General features: G+C 37.7%; 1 protein-coding gene across 1 annotated transcript in view; it reads left to right on the forward strand.

Moving 5' to 3' along the window:
* The first annotated feature begins 1,561 nt into the window (after positions 1–1,561).
* SYTL3 (synaptotagmin-like 3) overlaps positions 1,562–20,504 on the forward strand; it is a 27,325-nt gene continuing 8,382 nt past the window's right edge. The window contains exons 1-9 of the mRNA XM_010015987.1: positions 1,562–1,671; positions 3,098–3,313; positions 4,933–4,997; positions 7,511–7,562; positions 8,848–8,920; positions 9,884–9,956; positions 13,343–13,467; positions 17,281–17,421; positions 20,110–20,288. Coding sequence (XP_010014289.1) covers positions 1,562–1,671; positions 3,098–3,313; positions 4,933–4,997; positions 7,511–7,562; positions 8,848–8,920; positions 9,884–9,956; positions 13,343–13,467; positions 17,281–17,421; positions 20,110–20,288 — 1,034 coding nt within the window. The remainder of the gene's footprint in view (positions 1,672–3,097; positions 3,314–4,932; positions 4,998–7,510; positions 7,563–8,847; positions 8,921–9,883; positions 9,957–13,342; positions 13,468–17,280; positions 17,422–20,109; positions 20,289–20,504) is intronic.

Consider the following 20,504-nt stretch of genomic DNA (forward strand, 5'->3'; position numbering starts at 1 on the left):
ATTCCCTGCATCAACAAAAATACATTGTCACTGTATATCTGAAGTTTTGGTGCGGGGTGGGGTTTTCCTTTGGGGTTTTTTGTTTGTTTGTTTGTGTTTTTTTAACTTACAACTCACAGTATTTTAAAATAATGATCTAGAAATGCGGATAGCTGGTCAGATTCTCAGCTAAGGTCCATCAATGAAGCGTCAGTAACTGCTTTGGGAAAGCTTTCCCCTGCTGTCCTAGTCTCTAGACCTTCTGACTAGACCCTGTCTGCATGTATTTAGTTCAGATTAAGCTTGAAACACCCAGTTTATATATATAAATCTTTAATATTTGGTGTACCGTATGTGTAATGTTCTTCCATTTCTTGTAATAGACACTAGACAGTATTAAAACTGAATATGGTGTGTAAACAGAATTAGATTGAGTAATCATTTTCTTGCTCTACTTTGCTGTAAAATACATTTAAAATTATTCTCTATTGGGAGTTTTACAAAAGTGAAGATCATAAAATATATCCAAAATACAGTTGTGTTTCTGTTTTAATTTTATACTTCTCATATATCTGTGCATTAACATCATCAGTTTTAGACCAAAATAGTTAATGCACTGAGCTGGAAATAACATGTATGTTAAGTCTTTAGTGTTTGTGTGTATTAACAAAGATAAACGTTATTGGGCATTAAACTGTTTATTTAGGAGAGACCCTTAGCGGGTTTCTTTTGCTCTTTCCTCTTAGGCTTGTGATGTTTTTTCTTTTCAGTAAGATGAGATTAGAAAGGGGCATTTTTGTCCCAACCAGTATGGCTTTTTCAGTAATGGGACCTGTAAAACTGTGTTCAAAACTAATTTAAGCTTCTTTATCGGTTGTTTTATGTTGACTGAATAAAAAATGTGAAGGTTCATGGCTGAATGTAAATGGACAACACGGTGAGACTGTCTGAAGAATGGGACTGTCTCAAAGCCTCTCCTGAATCTGAATTAGTGCATTAAAGGTCTGAGTATAGCAAAGTGTGGTCTTCACATACTACTTAAGATGTCCTGAAGAGGTGAAAAGAGATGACAGCATGTGTGGTTTTTTTTTTTTTTTTTTGTTTGTTTCTGGTTATGTTTTGTTTTGTTTTCCTCTGTAGGCCTGGAAATCCCAAATCTGCAAGACCAAATAAAAAATCCCTCCATTCCTTTACACTGTCTCTTGGTGAATTGTCCTTCCTTCTGGTGACAGTTAAAGCCCGATCCTGAGCCTTGCTGCAAGCTCTCATCTCTTTTGGAACCACCTTTTGCAACAAAAGAAAAAAAGAAAAGAAGTTCTTTTGTGTGCAACAGAGAAGCTGCTGTGACCTTGCTAATTGTTCGTATTCCCTGGGTAGCAGAAACACTTAAATAATGACTTGCATGAAGACAGACACTGTTGTTTTTCTCTTCAAGGGTATGACACAGTGAACCGTAACACCAATTACATAAGAGTGCAGGCACTTACAACCACTCAGACTACTCTATAAAGTAGTATCCATCATTCTGGATGTTGTAGAACCGTAGGACAGGAGTCTACAAAATAAGAGGAGTTTGGGGAAAATGGCCTGTGAATTTAATCTAAATTTTCTTAAGGAATTGGAACGAGAGGCTGTTCTGGAAGTCCTGTACCGTGACCAGATGGTGAGAGAGACAGAGGAGGAAAGAATAAGGTATCTGCCATTCCCTTATTCCTGGATTTCTCTTCCTTTTTTTTTTTTTTTTTTTTAAAAAACTCAGAAGCACTCCTCCTCTTCTTTGCTGTAATTCCAGATGTATTCCTTTTGTTTATTTATTTACTAATTTTTTTAATGACCGGTTAGCTAATGCCTTTTGATTCTTTGGGAAAACTAAGGGTTATCTAGAGGCCCTTAGATTTACCATAATATACACTAGTCTACAGTAAAGATGAGCAAATACTGTTCAGTGAATAATCTACTTAGAAAATTTACTTTTAGCCTTCATAGACAAACTAAAGGCAGCAACTGAACTTTCTATGAAGGCTAGAACTAAAATTCTGTAAGTAGATTATGGCTGTATGACATCGTGTTCCTACGTAGCCCTATATGGTCCTGGTAACACAGAACATCTTCAGATCTTTGACTGGTTTATTTAACTTGCGTTGTGCCATAACTGGAATTAAGAATAATTGGATACCTGCTCATTTTGCTGAATCCATCACTGCACTACATTGTCTCAGAGGTTATTACTAGTGTCAACAGGTGTTATTGGTTAGGCTATTTAGTTATTTCACACTATGCAAGTATCTCAGTTGTGAAGGTTACATTCTCCAGCATTTTATTTGCTTTATATTAGGGCTACAGCAAGGATTTCCTTGCAGCTTGTCTACTTTGTTACACTACAACCCTGTGTAAAACAGGGTGTTTGTGTTGTGAAGTTACGGATTTTTAGTCTCTTAAATGTAGAAACTTAAACTTCTTACAGCAAACATTGAAGTAAGTATTACTGGACATCTTAAATGATTGTGAAAAGTAAGTTGAGGGCTATAAAGGAAGTTGGAATTGGTCAGAAAATCCCTTTCACCTACTGATGATTTGCTAACAGTTAAAAACGTAGATCTTGGTTACCGGTACATGTAATGAAAGCAAAGTTAATGAAAGGGAGAGTCTTTGATATTTTGGTCTGATATGGCTTTTATTTAACTTTCAGATGGTGCATTTGTTATGAATATTTTTACTTGATAAAAGATTTTATTATTGGATAAATATGGTAAAAAAAAATCAAATGACAGAGCACTGTTTAGTCTCAGTTTTTGTATGTGAATACGTAATCACTTGCATATGCACTTTCAGTACCCTGCCCTGAGCATGCACAAGTGACATGAACAGAATCGTGTTTGTACTAGACTATTACTCTGTTTGTATGCACAGTTGTGGTTGCATACAGAGTGACAGTGCAGAAATGCTGTGCGTAGATGCTGTCAGTAAGTGCTCAATCAAGGTCTAACTTGGAGGCGTATCTCCCGCTAGTAATGATATTGCACAACCAGGGTATTAGTTTGCAATTTACATGGGGGTTTTAGTATGTTTAATTTTGTGATCTTTTCTTTTTGTTTGCTTTTCTTACCTGGGGGATTAGGAAACTGAAACTGCAGCTGCAGCAGCTTCGGTGGAAAGGGGCAAGAAATGCAAGCCATGAATACCAGGAGAGATCTTGTGCTCGCTGTCAGAAATTGCTTGGGTTACTGATGAACAGAGGTGCAGTGTGCAATGGGTGTAGTCATCGAGTGTGCTCTGAATGCCGTGTTTACCTGAATCCCTGCCTTTGGAAATGTACTGTTTGTTATGCTCATGGGTAAGAAATTCTACTGGTTTGGATAAGTGCTGGTTCACACTGGTTATCCAGTGCATGCATGCTGGTTTTGTGTTTGTGTTGCTTTAAATAATTAATTGAACAAAGCCTCTGGTGGAATGGAAATGTTGGCTGGAGTCCTGGTAGTGATGAAGTGGATGACAGTTTTGTGTTATACTTCCAGTAGTCAGGATTTCGCAAATGTTCTTGTATTTTGCAAAATGAGTCCTTGGGGTAGGCCAGATAAAAAGATAAAGAGAGCAAAGCACAGAAACAGTTGTTAGTTTCTGAACTGTAGCTAGAACTCATTCCCCTGACTCAATACTAAGCCAGTACATCATAATAAGTTGCTGAAGGGGTAACTAGTACAATATACACAGGTAGTGATTTTTTTATTTTTTTTTTAATTTAATATTCTGCATTACTCCTTACAAAGGTATATTTTAAATGCCTAAAATGCCTTTAAATCAAGCCACTGAAAGAGCTACCAGCATCCCACCTATAGTTTGCCTATCTTAACACAGAGTAAGGTTAGGTGTAAAATGACAGACCCAGGGATTTTGCGGTCTGGACTTTGGCTATGGCTGTAGCGCTCATGTTTAGAGGTTTTGCTTTCTTAAGGAGGCAAGCCCTATATAAATTTACTGTCTGTATGTTGTTGCCAATTTGAAGCGATTTTTGTCAGAGGGAATGGTAGTAAAGACATGAATTTCATAGGGGGGGAAAAAAACCAAACCACAAACTACTGGGTAAAGAAAGTTTAGTGGTGCCTGCACTGAGGAAATCTTTGCAGTGGGACTTCATCTTATAAAAAGTGTCAGAAAATTCACAAGGAACAGAGCTACTGTATATGCCCTAAAAATTAGTAAGACATTTGGATGAGAATTTCAACCCTGAAGACTACAGAGAATCCTCTCCTCAGTTAAAATTCTTTTTGCCTGTGTAATAAACGGATGAATTCCAATTGCAGACTTCATCTAAGCCTGTTGGAAACAAAATGCAAGAGTCAAATCTGTTGGAAATTGTCTCTTGACAGAGCTATTGGGTCTGATACAATTTTATACTTTTTAATCATAGCTTTTCTGATCCTGTGATCATGGTGCCTTTCTATGACACTGACAGTATTGATGTTAGTTTCCACAAAACGGAGGGAGATGGGCCATGAAGCCATCACACCATCAGGGTTGTGGAGCTAAGTGCTTCCTGGTAGCCATCCCAAGTTCTGCCTGGGAGCATGTCATCTATTGTTGACTTTCCCTGCTCCTCAGACTCGGCTGCAGCTGTAAGCAGTCAGCACACCAGACAGCACAAGTGCCTGGGCTGTATTGTAACTTGCTTGTATAGACTAGAGTGGATCCAGAACTCCTGGCTTCAAAGTAATGTCTAGAGCAGTATGTATTGCTTTTCATGGGCAGTCCTACATGGGGTGGGGGGGAGGAAGGTAAGGAGGAATCCTTTGTTTGCAGACCCACAACAAAATCTGTAAAGGGAGTGAGCAGTCATAAAGTCTTAGTTTTGTGGTAGGATTAAGAAGTATTCTTGGATTGTTAAATAGTTACCAAATATTTGAATAAATGCACTTTGGAAAATGTTGATTTAAATGTCTCTTGCTTGTTTTTCAGAGATGTGAAAGTAAAGGCTGGCGAATGGTTCTTTGAGGAACGAGCAAAGAAATATCCAGGTGAAGGTAATCACTGACCAAAAACTGCTGTGTCATGTGTAGTCCTCATCTTAGTGAAACGTTGAATGTAGTCTGCCACTGTATTTAATGCTTCTTCCACTTGGTGAGAGATCTGTGAGAAATTGTCATGCAGTGCATCTGTCTATGCACTAAATAAAACATGAACACAAATTAGTAGAATGCATTTAAAAGTATGATTTATTTGGTGTGAGTAGCAAGAATATTGTTGGCCATATCGATTTGAGTTAGTGAGCATGTAAGACTTCTAAGAAATACAATGACATGAAATAAATACAGAAATGTTAAAATACATGTGCAGGAAGGAAATGATCTTGCATCCACTGTTAAAGTTAAAACTCCAGTTGTTTTCAGTGGGAAAGTTCTAAAGCTTAAAGTAGTGACAGAATGGAATAAAGAAAAACATGTATAGCTGTAAATCAACAGAAAGCTAAATGCTTACTGTTACTTTACTTTCAGCCAGCTGTGCCATTGCCTTGTGTTCAGTCTTTTCAGTGCAATTAAAAATGCAAAGCTGTAAAAGAAATTATAGAGGATGTGGATGGATTGCACTATAGAGAATGTGTTTTGCCAGCCAGGGGACTGTTGGTCTTTGTTTTCACCTACAATGACTAATGAAGTGGAGGGGATTTCCTTCCTACTTCCCCTGAAGCGCCACTTCAGATAGGCAACTATTTCGCTTTGTGCTTGACTGTAGCTAAATGTTGAAGTTTTACTTCCAGTATCTGCATCACGTATAGATTAAAGAGTAGCTCATAAAAAGGAAGGCACTGAAACATCTCTTGGGAAACTTGAACAGGAAGAAGTTTATAAATGGGAGTATGTAGTCAAGCAAGTTTTGGGTAGTAGGTGTTCACAAAAGACAGTAAGTAGCATATTAAGAAACTGAACTACAGTTCCTGCAACAAAAATTCATTTAAAATCTGAAAGATTTCATGGAATTCCATTCTAGCTAACATAATTTCTGATTTTTAAAATATTAGTTTAACAGTTCTTATTGGAAAATGCTGTGTTGTTCTCGGACACTGAACCTGATTTTGTAAGGTACTGACTGTCCCTTTTTCCAGTAAAATAAGTGAGTTCTCACCTTGCATTATCAAAGCTTTGTGGGTACTTGAAGTATTTTGCTTAGTTAGTCTAATAGTAGTACTGTTGAAGTCACAACGCTCTAAGGACATGTGGAAGATAAGCCTGCAGGGAGAAATATGTTTGGTTTAGTTCCTTTTGATTAGACTAACTGACATAATTAAAGGGGTTAAAAGCGTCAAACTTTGACACAGCAGCCGTTGTAGTTATGTACCCTTCAAGCCTGGAGAGACAGTGCCCTCTTTTGGTTTGAAAACATAACACAAGTGGAGTATTCACTGGAAAATAAGTTTAACTGAAAAAATACGTGTTACAGTAAAGTTTTTCTCATGTAAAAAATTGTATCAGTATGTTTTTTATTAATTTTGTGTAGCTTCTATCTAAAGAATAAAAATATTTTATCAAAGTGATTGCCTTTCCTGAATAATAAATTAAAAAATCTAAGAAATCACTTAATGCTGCAATAAATCATTATACCAAATATTACTGATTAATAACAAAGCATTGTCTGGAGTTTTGATTGAAGTTTGGAACATCAGTAAGCTGATTATTGTTTCCACCACCACCAAGGTCTATTAATTTTATGCTAGCAATATGATATAATTAATGACATCTTCAGCAAAGTATGGATCATATGTTGTTTTTAGTATTAGGATTGAGTAGTGATTAAAGCCACCCCAAATATTTTCAGTTGGCTATTTGTTACACACATTTAGCCCTTCTTTCTGTTTGTGATCACTCAGAAGCTACATTTTTATGAGTCTTCATTGTTTGTGCCTGGTGAAGCGCTTGCTCCTTGGTGTTCACCTGAGGAATGTGACATTTCCCCACAGGGGCTGGCCTTGGCAAAGATTTTTTTGCTCGTGTTTGTGAGCTAGTCATGTGTTTTCATGATTGTTCAAGGTCTCTACTGGGAAAAGTGGAAAGAATTTTTTGTAAAATGTGAGAGACAACCGCATGCCTACTCTTGTACATGTTTTCAAGCTTTCCATAGTGTTTGAGTGTTACGGTTGATGTGTCCTTTGGTGCAGTAGGCCCATGCACTACCTGCGTCCTGGACCTCAGGAGGCTGAGAGCACTTACAACCTGTAGGAATGGGCCTGTTAGCACTTGTACATGGCCATCCTCAGCATTTGTGAAGAGCTGGTCTGAACGTGTCACCTGTGAGAGGTGAGCGTGAAATTATGATGCAGTTTGTGGTACAGGATAAACTTGCATGTTGTTTGGCATGTATGCTGGTATGTCAGGTGGGGGTTAATTTTTTCACTTCTGACTTACATGTGCATGAGCTCCTGTAAATACAGGCCAGCTCCTGAAAGGCATGGATTTGAAAGAGTATCATACAGGTGTTAGTAACTGCTGCTGTTGCTAAATGACCTCTGGGTGGGTTTTTAGTTTGTTTTTCTCCTTCACAGGCAAACATGAAACAGTCGGTGCACAGCTCTTGAAATCTTATCAGAAACTGAGGTAAGACTCATAAAAGGACAAATGGTCCTAGAACACTGGGAATCTGTATAGGTGATATATTGTATGTTATAAACTAGCCAACCGTTTGTTTTTTATAATGAAAAAAAGTTTTCAGTACTTTTTGCATACAAATAAAAAAAATCATAGAAAAAAGCAACTTTTGTCTGTCAGCAATACATAGAAAGGGTGTAAGTATGTTTAGAGTAATATTTATCTTATTTACTTGAAGGGACATATGTTGGGATATATGCTCATATTTTTATATAGGTGCTTACACCATTGTCTTTCAAATTTCCACACTATGAACAGAGGCTAAAATTATTTACTCAATGGGAGATATTGATAATCTGATAACTTTAGAATAAATAGTAGACAAGAAGCTCTCTGTTCAGTAAGATGTGTCCACTTACCAAGCTTAAAACAAGTTAAAAAATCCAGTTTATACTGAAATACTTTGACTAGAGGACTAAGCATAATCATACTTAAGTTATTACTAGTGATATATAATGAAATAAGTCTACTTAAACTACATTGCATAAAAGAAACCCTCTTCCTTAAAAAAAAATTAAATAAGATACAAAGAGATGGCCTCAATTTTATGATAATTAACTGGTAAGGCATAGCCGCATGAGACAGAAACTTACAGTCAGCTAGATATGATCCTAACTAGGACTGCATAGGACTTGCTTTTACCTAGATGTGGTAAAAGACAATCAAAAACGAAGTTCACTAGCTGCCTTTCAGGCTGTGATTGTGCTGTGATAACAGAATCAGTCAGATGGCAGTCAGAGGTTTGTTTTTTTTTTTCACAGGCTGGGGCTATTTACAACAAATGAAATGGCTGGAATGCTGTAAAGGGGCTCTAACAGTTTCGGGCCCAGACAAGGAAGTGCCCTTCTAGTCTTGTAAATAAAGGTGGAAACATCTCTGAAACGGGGATGGGGTGTGTTACACAGGAATTGTGTTTTAGCACTCAGGACACAGATTGTATTAATGCCAACCATATAGAAGTCTAGAAAGCCTGTCCTAAATTAGGTCTTCCTGTTTGTTTTAAGCCAATAATTCTGGCTAGAGTAGCCCAAGATTGAGAAGTCAGAAAGATAGTCATAATTCTTACAAACAGGCAGTCAACCTGTGTTGCAACTATTAAAGACACAGGATCCGAACTCAGATCTTTAGATTGCAGGAAAGGCAGATAGTAAAAATACTGTGCATAAATGATTAATTTATCTATCTATTAGTATAATATATTAATTGTTGCACTGTTTATCTCTTAAATTTCTAGTAAAATTTCTGTTGTACCTCCAACTCCACCTCCTTTCACAGAATCCACAGCAGGAAGCAATGTGATGGTAAATGTATGTATCTGCAAAATATACATATATATCCACTTGTCAGGGTGTCATTCATGTAAGAAGGCTGGCCACAGAAATGCAGGAAGCAGCAACTACTGCAGCATCATATTGCAATATAAATGCTGCCTTATGTTCCTTTTAAAGTTTTTTTTTACATGCTGCTTTGATAGCAGGAGAGAAAGGTCAGAGTCTATCATGAGGGAAGTTTTCAGTTAGTTTTCAGTTTTTGAGGGAAACGATTGACCACGCTACTTGGCGCTGGGATACTGCACTTGGTTTTTGATGCCTTGCTACAGGAAGGCTCCTGAGCTTCCCTCCATCCTGAAGGATCTCATCATCCTATGATATTCAGTAGTCATTTATAAAGCTATCCATATGTTACTTTCATTACTGGTGAAGCACAGTAAATTTTGATGGTTGCCTTTGCATTACAGTTTCTAGTGGACAGATTAGTAGGACATGGCTCAGAACTCATTGAAATCACACTGTATTACTATTTCAGTTAATTTTGGACTGGGTCCTCAGGCACTGGTTTTGATGCCCATTGCAATTCTGTAACCATTCTAATATGTGCTTACCCGGAGTTTGATGAAAGCTCTGATTCAGAGGCACAGGAGCATCTGTAATAGATAGGACTTTCCTACTTGAAGTATTAAATACATTACAACAAATCAGTGATGTAAGTAGTTGTATTTAAGAAATTGCTGTGTGATCTGCCTACAAAGGACTTCTGTTTCTATATCAAAGAGAATGGAACTGAAAAGATTATTTTCCATCTTCGTACATTAGAGTGACGGTCTTCAACCATGTCAACATATGTCTTCAGATGTATTTGTCTACAGAAGTAAGCAATAGGCTGCAGCCTTACCATCTGATTGTTATATGGTCTGTAGATAAGTGGTTGTGGAAACTTTTAAAACAGCAAGTATTTTGTGATTTCTCACTCTTGGCATCTCCCACTTGCAGGAACTCAGTCAGTCTAGAAGTTTTAATAAATCTGTGGAAAACTTGTTCCTGTCTCTCACAACACATATAAAAAGTAAGTAATTTCCATTGCTTTATTCTTCTAGAGTAATATAGTGAAATGTTTTTTGGTCCAAACTGGTGGCCAAAAAATAACTATTAAAAAAGGGTATTGAGAAATGGCCGAAATGACTAATGCCAAGACTGAGCCAACCTGTAAAATAATACAGTAAGTACAGTTCTCGAGTGTTTTGTCAGTTGTTTAACAAGCTGATGATACCAACCCAGAATGCCTTTCTTGTGTAGATGTGAAAAGACTGTATAATGTCATTTTTAAGTTTACTGTGTGTTCAGATGCAGTGTATTTAACTCGCACTAGCACAGTGTAATAACCACCTTCTACTGTAGGGATATTCATGTTGTCTCTTTGACTTGAACCCCAACTGACCCTATCAAAGACTCTATCATGTAATGGAAGTGGAGTTTAATATTTTCATTCACTGGCAGTTTTCAAGAGGGCTTCCTTCCTCTTTCTCAATCTGTCTAGTTGAGTGCTTTTTTTCCAGTTTATACTTCTAAGAGCCAGCCAGTCCTAACAACTCTTCATTCTGCTACTTCTCATTCCTTCCATTTGCTTATGCTACCTGCTGTTCTTTAGGGTACAGACTGGGTATGCACCTCTAAGGCTAACTACACTGAGGATAGCCAGCCTCGGTGAAGAACAAATTAAAGGCATCAGTGACCAAAGGAAAACAACTTCTGAGCCTTATGAAGATTACAGGGGCTTGCAGATTTGCATGTACTTGATCGGACCTTAGTGTTTTCTTACTAACTTCATTTTATACAACCCCAAAAATGGGATTAGACCAGAATAAATTTGTCTTCAGTGCCTTTCAGCCTTTATCCCTAACTCTTGTCCTAGCTTTTTTTTGGTCTTTCCTCTAACTTCTCCCACCCATCCTAAAGGCCTGGTCTTTAACTAAACAAATTTAATATTGTCTGTGTGAACACATATTAAAGCTATGTAGAGACTCAGTGGCTGCCTCTCTTGAACAGAAGTGTAGTGTAGGGTGGCATAGGACACTTCATTGCTGGAAGCAGATAGCCGAGGTAGCACAGAATTGGATAAAAAGCAATTAATTCTGATTTCTATTAGCCTAAAGCCAAGTCATACCCCAAAGTTACTGGTGAAGACTGTCAGGACTGCAGCAAGCTAATTTAATAGTTTACTGCTAGCAAAAGAAAGATCCTACTCCCCCCCCGCCCTGTAACTTCTGTTGCTGGCCTTATGCTGCCATCACTTAACTTGAATTAGCATCAGTGTTCCTGGACCCTTCTGGAAACTGATTCAGTTAATTAAAACGGCAAAACATTAGCCCAGACAAAACACATAGGTGCTTTTCTGCTAGCTTAGTGAGTTGAATAGGTTCAGGGTAGGCTATGTATGTTGGAGGTGGCACAACAGAGGGTGCTGGGCTACATGGCCAGGGGCTGAGTAGAGAAGAGCAGTGGTTGCAGAGGGGAAAAGGGCAGTAAGTTGTCAGCTCAGTTCAGCTGTATGTGGAATCCCACTCAAGTGCTGTCACTCTCTGTTAAGGTAGAACCTTTTAATTTGTAAGAAAATAACAGGCTGTTGCAATCACTGAAGTCAGTAATCAAAAAGTACAAAAAGTCTTACAGAGAGAAAGGCTTGGGCTTCTTGGCTTAAGAAAACAGCTCTTCTGGACAGCATGGCCTCTTAATGGAACCTGGTAATGTGTTGAGAAATGCTTTTGGTCACAAGTGTATAAAGTTAGTACTCTGTCTTATCTAGATAAAAAAATGTCCTGGTTTGCAGAGGTATTTAATACACCCAGCTCTTGTGTGTTGCAGTAAATAAACCTGGAGAACCTCGTTATGCCTCTGATTCTGGAGCTTGTGTTTGTGCATGTCTGAGAGCAGCAGGAACAAAGGATTAGCATGTGCAGCACAATGCTGCCTTGTACAGTCTGCTCTTTATGCTGTTACCTCCTGTTCCAGCATGGTTTGGCAGGAATAGGAGGTTATAATCCAGTGGCTGCCATTTGGAGAATGTAAAATGAGGTGCTGGTTGTAGTTTTCTTTGCAGTGCAAAACCACCCTTGGCACGATGATGTCTGCTTTACTGGTATTTGGGTAGAGAACCCAAAGGAGGAATAGATATGAAAACTGAACAATATTTCTTTTTTTTTTTTTTTTTTTTTTTTCCTTTTCCTTGATAACCTGTTTGTTCTAGCAGAGTGTGAGGCAAGCTTGTGTTTCTGCTTCTCCTGCTGGTTGAGCTACTTGTATCTACTCCATTAGATCTCTCACTCCAGTCCTTTTATGATCTCTGATTTCAGTGTGTATTTTAAAAACCTGGTTTCGTTTACAGTCAGAGATGACTTAAATGAGCCTGCCTGTAAATATGTCATGTGATGCCTTAATAGTGTGCACAGAGTACAGTAAACAGCTGAGGGCTGATTGCTGCTAAGAACAAAACTAATCCAAAGTGGCTTTAGGAGTCACACTTGAGAGTGTGTTGAATTTTTTTTTTTAAATACTGTAATAACCTATTGTCTGCTCCTCCACAGAGGCTCATGTTATGAGAGAAATATTCATTTCTTCTGTATGAATTAAACATATGATAGCTATTTCATGTACCACTTATAAGTTATTAATTCTTCATGAGAGACTATCTAGGGTTTGCAATGAAGTGTCTGCTGCTAAGCCTGCTAGTTTTCAACTTCAGACACAGCTGGGTGCTGCTCTTCCCTTTATGTGAAGTTCTGACTGTACCATGAGGAATAAGAAGCAGAAAGTACCACACTAAATGTCTAATTGTTCTATAGATTTATTTGACAATAAACTAGATGTTACTAAAGTGCTAATTCAATAAGGTACTTATGTATGGACATAAGCTTATCCATATGAGTAATGTTATTGAAGTCAATGAGGGCTACTCATGTTCTTAAAATTATATGTGGTTTGGTACCAGAGTTATGTAATAGCTCTCCTTTCATCTGTGTTTTGGGTACATTTCTAAATACTTTCCAATATGCTCTTCTTTCTAATTTCCATTGTCATGTTGCTTTATGTTGTAATGATCTTTTATTCTGAACCAAACCAAACTGCTTTACAAATGAAACTATATATAGGGACTGTAGTAGCTACTTCTGCATGGAAACTGTATTTGATAACATACAACAATTCCTTGCAGCAGCTATAATGATAGGAAGTGAGGAGTATAATTTCCAGTTGAAACAGCAGGAAAGATTTAGGTGGAAAAAAATATCATTATACAAAATGAGACAAGCACTTGCCTTCCTATCTGTTTCTTACTCTTAGGAGATCAATACTAAAACTGCAGGATGAAAGTTTGAAAGCTACAGAATTAGCCTATAATATCTACAGGGTTGCTTGCAATGTTTGTTATAGTGACTTTTCTCTTCATTTTCACTTCAGAAATCTCTAAGTCCCAGAATGATATGGCTGACAGACGTCTCCTAACTGCAGATCATGGGCAGAATGTGGAAAGAAGGAGGCAAAGAAGGAGCCAGTCTGACACTGCCATCAACATTACAAGCAGGGTATTCATATTATACATAGTCTCTAACTGTAAGGGATGTCTCGGGAATGGAATATATTTGTAAGAATAAGGACTTACACAGTGGAATTTTACTTTCGTTATATATTCAGGGCTTAGCTGTTGTTCACTGACCGTGGCCAGAACTCTGATTCTTCACAAGGTTTTTCACTGAGTCTGAACACTTGATCTCAGCTCAGAGCTGGAATGTTAGACTGAGATTTTTACAGAGTCTCACACAGGGAGGGAGAGAGTGGGTCGTTTCTCTCCCAGTTGCTCACAGTCTCTCTTGAGGCTGATTGATGTCTGCTCTTTGTGATTGTTGGGCTGCCGGGAGATGCTTTATCTTTTGTCCTCTTGCTGCCCCTCTTGCTGCTGCCAAGCTATGACCATCATAAAACCCATCCTGACAATTTCTGAGCACTTTTTAATTTGGCAAGGAGAAAATGTTGCCTGCTGTTAGCTGTTAGTCCTTTTCCTTTTGCTTTGGTTACAGTCTCTAGCTTTCAGTGTTTTCTTGAGAAGTTTGAGAAAAATCCAGTCATCTGTTTTTCCACAAATTGTTCAGGGCTGAAGATGATGTCACATACCCGCTTTAAAGTTACACTGAGGATTTTGTGTTGTACACTTTCACCTCTCAAGTAACTGAACTTTGTCCATACTCTATTTTCAACATAGTGGGTGCTTACTGAATCGCCTTGTTCTTCTGAATGAGGTAAATGTGGTCTGCTGAGTGCCTGGATTAGATGCTGAGAAAAGCTTTGGGCCAGACCTCATGGTAAATACTACTCACAGCTCTCTTGGTGCACACTTTTCACTTTCCTCTGGGGTGTTAGGTGTTGATAAATGGAAGAGACAAGATGTCAGACTGCATGGACTAGTGGTTCGAATTGGCCCAACAAGGTCTGTGAACTCTCTGAAATTAGTTCTGGTATTTTTGTATACAATTATATTGTAAACAAAAGTGGCAACAGTTGTTAAGTACCAGAGTGCTGCTTTCATTGTGGCAAAACACATTCCAGTGTGACTTTATTCCACTGGCAGAGCACTGCTCTTTTAATGCATCAAAAAATATTGCAGTTGGAGATAATATGAACTTAAACTGTGTTTTGTTGCATGCTGATCGCATGCAGCCTGTTGTGTTTAAAAGATGGATATGGATTCTTTGGCTTGAGAAACGTACTAGTAGGAGATTACAAATTATTTGTGGGGCTTTTTTAATTGCTCATTTAAAGACTTGGGACTTAATTTGTGTCCATCCTGTGTGTTGCAGAATTTGAAAGATAGATTTCAATGGGTTTTGTGTGTCAGAGCAGTATTTCTCTAAGTTGTGGAGCTTTTGTCTCATTCAAACCACTAAATTTAAGTTAGAATTTTAGCTTTACTAGAATTACTGTTGATCTTTTTTTCTTATAAATGCCATCTTTGACATTTAGAGGTGGTTTGGTTTTTTTTTTTTAATATTAAGGAAGTCTTACTCATCTGTCCCTGCACTCACATGACAGCTTTTGTATCTTTACTGTGATTTTAAAAATGAGTTTTAATTTCTGTCAGTGGCAGTACTGCATTATTCTTCCATTTATTTTTTTCATTTCCATCTTTGTTTTCCTTCAATAAAGGTAGCTGTTTACATCCTTACTAAAACTATGACTTCAGTTTAGACACAGGACCTGATTTAAATTACACTTGCAAAACAACTACTCACATTTATAATAAAATATGATGTATAAATCTTTCTTGCTGTGATTACCTCCACAGAAAGAATTTTCATTTTCAGAGAATGCATTGAAACGATGAGGTGTTTTTGTCTAAAAAATGTGCATTTTTCTTCAGGAATGGCTGGGAAGTAATAGCTGTACCAGCCATTTTGAATGTGCAGGGTATAAGACTGGGGCACCACTTCAGTCTCAAAAGCATTATCTGTTTCTTAAGTAAGTTTTCCAAACATGCGATATGTTCAGAGCTTGATTCTTTCACGTTAAACTTGAAAGAGGTTTTATTTAACTAAATAAATAATAACAGTATTATATAATAATAAATGAAAAAATAATACTGAAAAAATGATCCCACGGCAAGAACTAGCAGCCAGTGCAAAGTCTGGATTTAGGAAGTTGATTGAATAGTGTATTCCAGGGCCTCTCTCCATCAGAATCTCAAAGCTCATTGAAGGAATAACCTTACTGGGGGAACAAGCAGACGCATGGAAGCTTTGGAAGCTGTTTGTAGTGTGTCAGTAGCTGTGGGTTACCCCTCCTGTGACAGCAGATGCATGCTGCTGCAGATGTTAGAGCTAGGCTAGAGGAGAGTCTTGCTTATGTGACCTGATGCTAAGTTTAGCACTGTTAGTTATGGTGCCTTGCTAATCACTTATGTTCTGTTTAACACAATAGAGAAGTCTTTCTGATCCAAGTAGAAGCTAGAATTTGGTGTGTAGTAGGTTGGTTTGGGCAGTAAGTGAAATTGGTGGTGGTGGTGGTTCAGGTTTTATAAAGCAGAAGACAATTTCTCTGCTGAGAAATATGGTTTGGTGTTTGGGGATTTATGAGACTCTGTTCTGAGTGCATTTTCTGTCCGTTTCCTTTTCACAAGAGAACTTAATGAATTCTTACATCTATTCTTAAAGTAGGGCAGTTACTACACATAACAATTTCTGTGTGTAATAACAGAATAGTGGTTTGGATTTTGTACATCCTGTGTTCTTTTTCAGAAGTAATGTCAATATATCATCTCCTCGGTTATCCTCATTCTTTTGTGCTTTCTGCTGACTGTGTGGGAGGGGTTCCCAGGTTTGTTAAATGTATGTAGTTTCTTTTATGCAAATACATTGCAATCCTTTTTGTTGATTCAATCACACTCTATTCTTTCCAGTCTTTCAGGTAATCCCTGTTATACATTATTTTTAAGAAATTATTTTCTTAGTTCCTAACCATGTAAAGTTTCTTACCTCACTCTTCTCCTACCCATTGAACCGCAAACATAGTTTTCATAGCTTTTTTTATGTAGGGGGGTGGTGTGCCACAATGAGCTAAAATCTATTTCAGTCTTTCAGCACTTCATTCTATTAAGTTATTAACTGTTGTTACTGGTAACAGAGGTGGCTGAAGTTAAATCTCAAGGAGTTTTGCTACTATATATGTTAATTTTTCACAAATTATCAGGGTATTATTCATGGAAAAAGTGGAAAGATGAATGGACTTAGTCAAAGCAAAGTCAAGAACACCTCAGAAATGTTAACTTTGTCTGTAATCAAAGTTAAATAAGAACTTGAGTCTGTTTCTATTTCCAAGTCTCTTTCAACTTGCATTCATTCTTGCATACATAGACACGGGCATGTGTCATGCGTATTGCAAAATACTATTTTGAATTTCCTGGAGGCAAGGTTTTGTTGGGTTTTTTTTTGGTTGTTTTCTTTTTTTTTTTCTTTCCCAAAATTACTGGTTTGTTAAAGACTAATAAGGCCTTTTATTAGTATATTGCTACTTTTGGTCTGTTATTAGTAGACTGTTGTTAGTAATTGCTGCAATACTGATCCTTAGATTAGGTTGTGGTATGTTTAGAATATTAAGAATATAATGAATGTACTACCAGCTGGGATTGGAGAGTTGCAAATCAACTTAAATTAATAATTCAGTGAAGTTACTAAATTGTCTTTGAAAGTGTGTCAGCTGTGTGACATTGATCAGAGTGAATTGTAGCTATTTACTGAATTTTATTCTGATGGGATAGCATTCCTGAGGGAAGTGGGGCATTTTTCTCAAAACAAATAAACAAAACAACAAACAAAAAAAGCCCCAATTACTTGCTGGATTTCTTACAGATGAAAAGTACACCCAGTCTTCAGCAGCTCATCACCAGGGCCCAAAACGACAGTGAAATTCTGACCAAAAGGAATTGCAAAGAGGAAGAAGACATAACCAGTCCTACAAGTGATGCAGTTTTCTGTGATGGCAAAAAACATGTAAGTTAAAGGGTGAAGCACAACAGAACAGGTGTCTAATGGGAACAGAGATAAAAGCTAAGATGTGCAAAATGTTGGTGTATTTTGGGAAGACTTTTGCTTGAGTTCATATCTGATGAAAGACTAACTTTGGCACACTCCCCAGAGTAACACTAAACTTTCTGCAGCGTAAGTCTAATCAAATTAATAATGGATAATTGATAGATGGATATATCCATTAATAACAAATAATAGGTAGATCAGCTTCCTCTGATTTTGCAAATGCAACTAATATTCTTCCCATTCTATAGGGCTGGAATTGTGAACATGGTTCTTTCTAATTGAGTGGTAGTTTTTCTCTTAAAACTTCATTTAATGAAAGGGGTTTGTTATTCTGTAAGAGCTGTGGTAAAGGAAACGTCAGTGGAAACTCAGATGTCAGAATGTCAGTGAATGAAGAGGAAACTGACAGTGATGGAAGCCAGGGGAACAGTTCATAGGTTTAGGGGATGGCACTGAATCATCCTCTGATAGACGGCATTCTGAATACTGCAAATGAGAGAGAAGGAAGGCAGTTATAAATGAATCCAGCACATGCTTTAAAGCCTCTATAATTGAGTGTGGAAGGTAATTTCTATGTATTAGTGATGAGGTTAAGCAGGGTGAAGTATCCAAAGAATCCATGATTGATGATGTAAAGAAGGAAATGAAAATGACTCTTAGGGAATCAAAATTAAACCAGCCTGCTCACTGCAGAGGAGTATAAACACATACAAGGACCTTGGTGCGCTCTTGTAGTTTACTGCACTGTGGAGTCAAGGTGTTAAACTGACAAACTGGTAAACATTTTGGATGACAGTTGTGATTCTAGTGACAACCATTTGAGCTGGGCTATAGAGAGCCCAGGCTTAAAACTGACATGTTTTCTACTATCTTATAAGGGGGAAGGTCAGGTTCCATTAAACCTCCCTTTATGGGTGCTGGATGTTGATGACTACTCCATGAAAATACATCTTCCAAAATATCAGATGGAATTGCTTCCAGTCATGCCAGCAGAAGTGCAATACATGAAGTCATTGCCAAATCCCTCTTTATTGAACCAAAAGGAGGAATGATTTCTGCATTGAATGTACGTGACTCCTGATCAGGTGGAGACATATAGTGATATTCAGTCCAAGCATCATTAATCAGAACACCTATCCAACCTCTCTAAATAAGAGATTCTGTGGAATAAATATTGGGGACTTCTGCAGAACTTTTTTTAGGACATATGAGCTAAGACAAAAATCTGTTTGCATTCCCTTGTCATGAACGATTTTGGTGGAAACTAAACATTTTCTCATCAGATGAATAAAAACGTCAGTGAGTGAAAGAACAGAGCTGAACAAAGCTGTAAGGGAGGTTGATTACACTGTTGTGCGTCTTGTGGAGGGAGCAAGATTACATGCAACAAGCATCAAGTCAAAACAGTCCTAACACTTCTTGTGACTTCCTCAGTAAGCACTCTGACCCTGAGCACTCTGACCCTTCTTTTGTCAAATGTGTTACTTAGGTCTTACAAGATAGCATAGATAGCTGCTTTAATCTGATTAGGCTGTTGGTGTAAATTTTAAGAAATATTTGACAAGCTGCATGAAGGAAGAAGAGCCTCTGCTTGGGAAAGAGATATGATCTTCTAAACACTACTCTGCAGTCCTAGCTGCTGGGTTGTGCAATGTAGAACTCGTTGGTTAACCAGTCCTGTGTGGGTTGGAGTTTATTTTCAGAAGGAGGAGTGATCTAACACAGATATCTTGGCAATCTAGGGCAGTGTTGCTGTGAGATTAATCACAACAACAATTGTGTCCTCGTGACATATGCTATGTAAAAGGTTTCTAAGGCTAACTTTAAAGGATATAATTATAAATTGATGGAGACCGAACTATTTTGATTGATTTGATAGTACGTTACCTTGAAGTCTAGATAGCATCATAAAGCTACGTGTCTGTGCTGGGCCACAGAAAGGATTATAGTCTCTTCCTTCCACAGATGCAAATGCTGTTTATCTATGGATGGACAGTGTCCAAACCTTTGCCCCGTAGGTAAAAGGAGAACAGAGTGGCCGAGGCGAGTTAGGGAATACCTTCTTTATGCACTGACATACAACAACTAGATATCTTTGTATGTTACTCTTTCCTGAACTGTCTGATGCAGTATGGAGTATGTAATTTTTATATGGAACTGGGGCATCTTGTAGAAAACTTACTGGATGTGCAAGGCCACTTTTGTTTTCTTTAATACATGATAGAACCTAACATCTTGGCAGTGTACTCTACAATGAGCTATGCATTAAAAGCAGTTTAGTTTGATGTTTTGTATGTTCTTATGTTTCAGAGGTTTTTTTTCAATCTCTTCCTTTCAGACTGGTAAGCCACATAACAGTTTTACGTGGAGACGATTTCTAGATGTAGAAATTATCTAAGAAGGCATTTTCTTACCCTGGAGAGCTTACAGGGAGAAAAAGGCAGAGCAGTAAAACTGTAATTACAGTCATAATTTTCAGGACTGTTGTGGAAGCAATAGGATGTCTTATACAGGTTACCTTAAATCTTCTTGATTTGCAGTAGCTCTACAGTCATGTTTGTGAGGATACTGACCTTTGAGGAAAATGCGTTGTCTCGTCCTGTTTGATCTGAAGCTACTTTCCCCAAACGTTTGTCTTTTTCTTAGGGGAGTTTGTATAGTCTTAACAGCACTTGCACCGAGTCTGGAAATTTTGGCAAAGCTAATGTCACAGGAGAAATAGAGTTTGCCATGAGATATATCTTCAAAGCCTGCATCTTGGAAATTTGTATCAAGAGATGCAAGAACCTGGCTTATGGAGAAGAGAAGAAGAAAAAGTGTAACCCGTAAGTATTTGGTAGAGAAGCAGGAAAAAAAATAAGGAAAATATTCTGGGTTTAAGATACTTCTGTATGTTGTGATTGAAAGTGATTGATAAATCATGGTATGCTATATTGGCACTTTCAGAGCATTCAAGATATATACCAGCCCTTTTTACATACACTTACTGCCAGTTTCATATCAGCACTTGCTCCATTCCATGTTAGTAATTGTCTCTTTCC

This window comes from Nestor notabilis, unplaced genomic scaffold, assembly GCF_000696875.1.
Source record: "Nestor notabilis isolate BGI_N333 unplaced genomic scaffold, ASM69687v1 scaffold15426, whole genome shotgun sequence".
Taxonomy (NCBI): Eukaryota; Metazoa; Chordata; class Aves; order Psittaciformes; family Psittacidae; genus Nestor; species Nestor notabilis.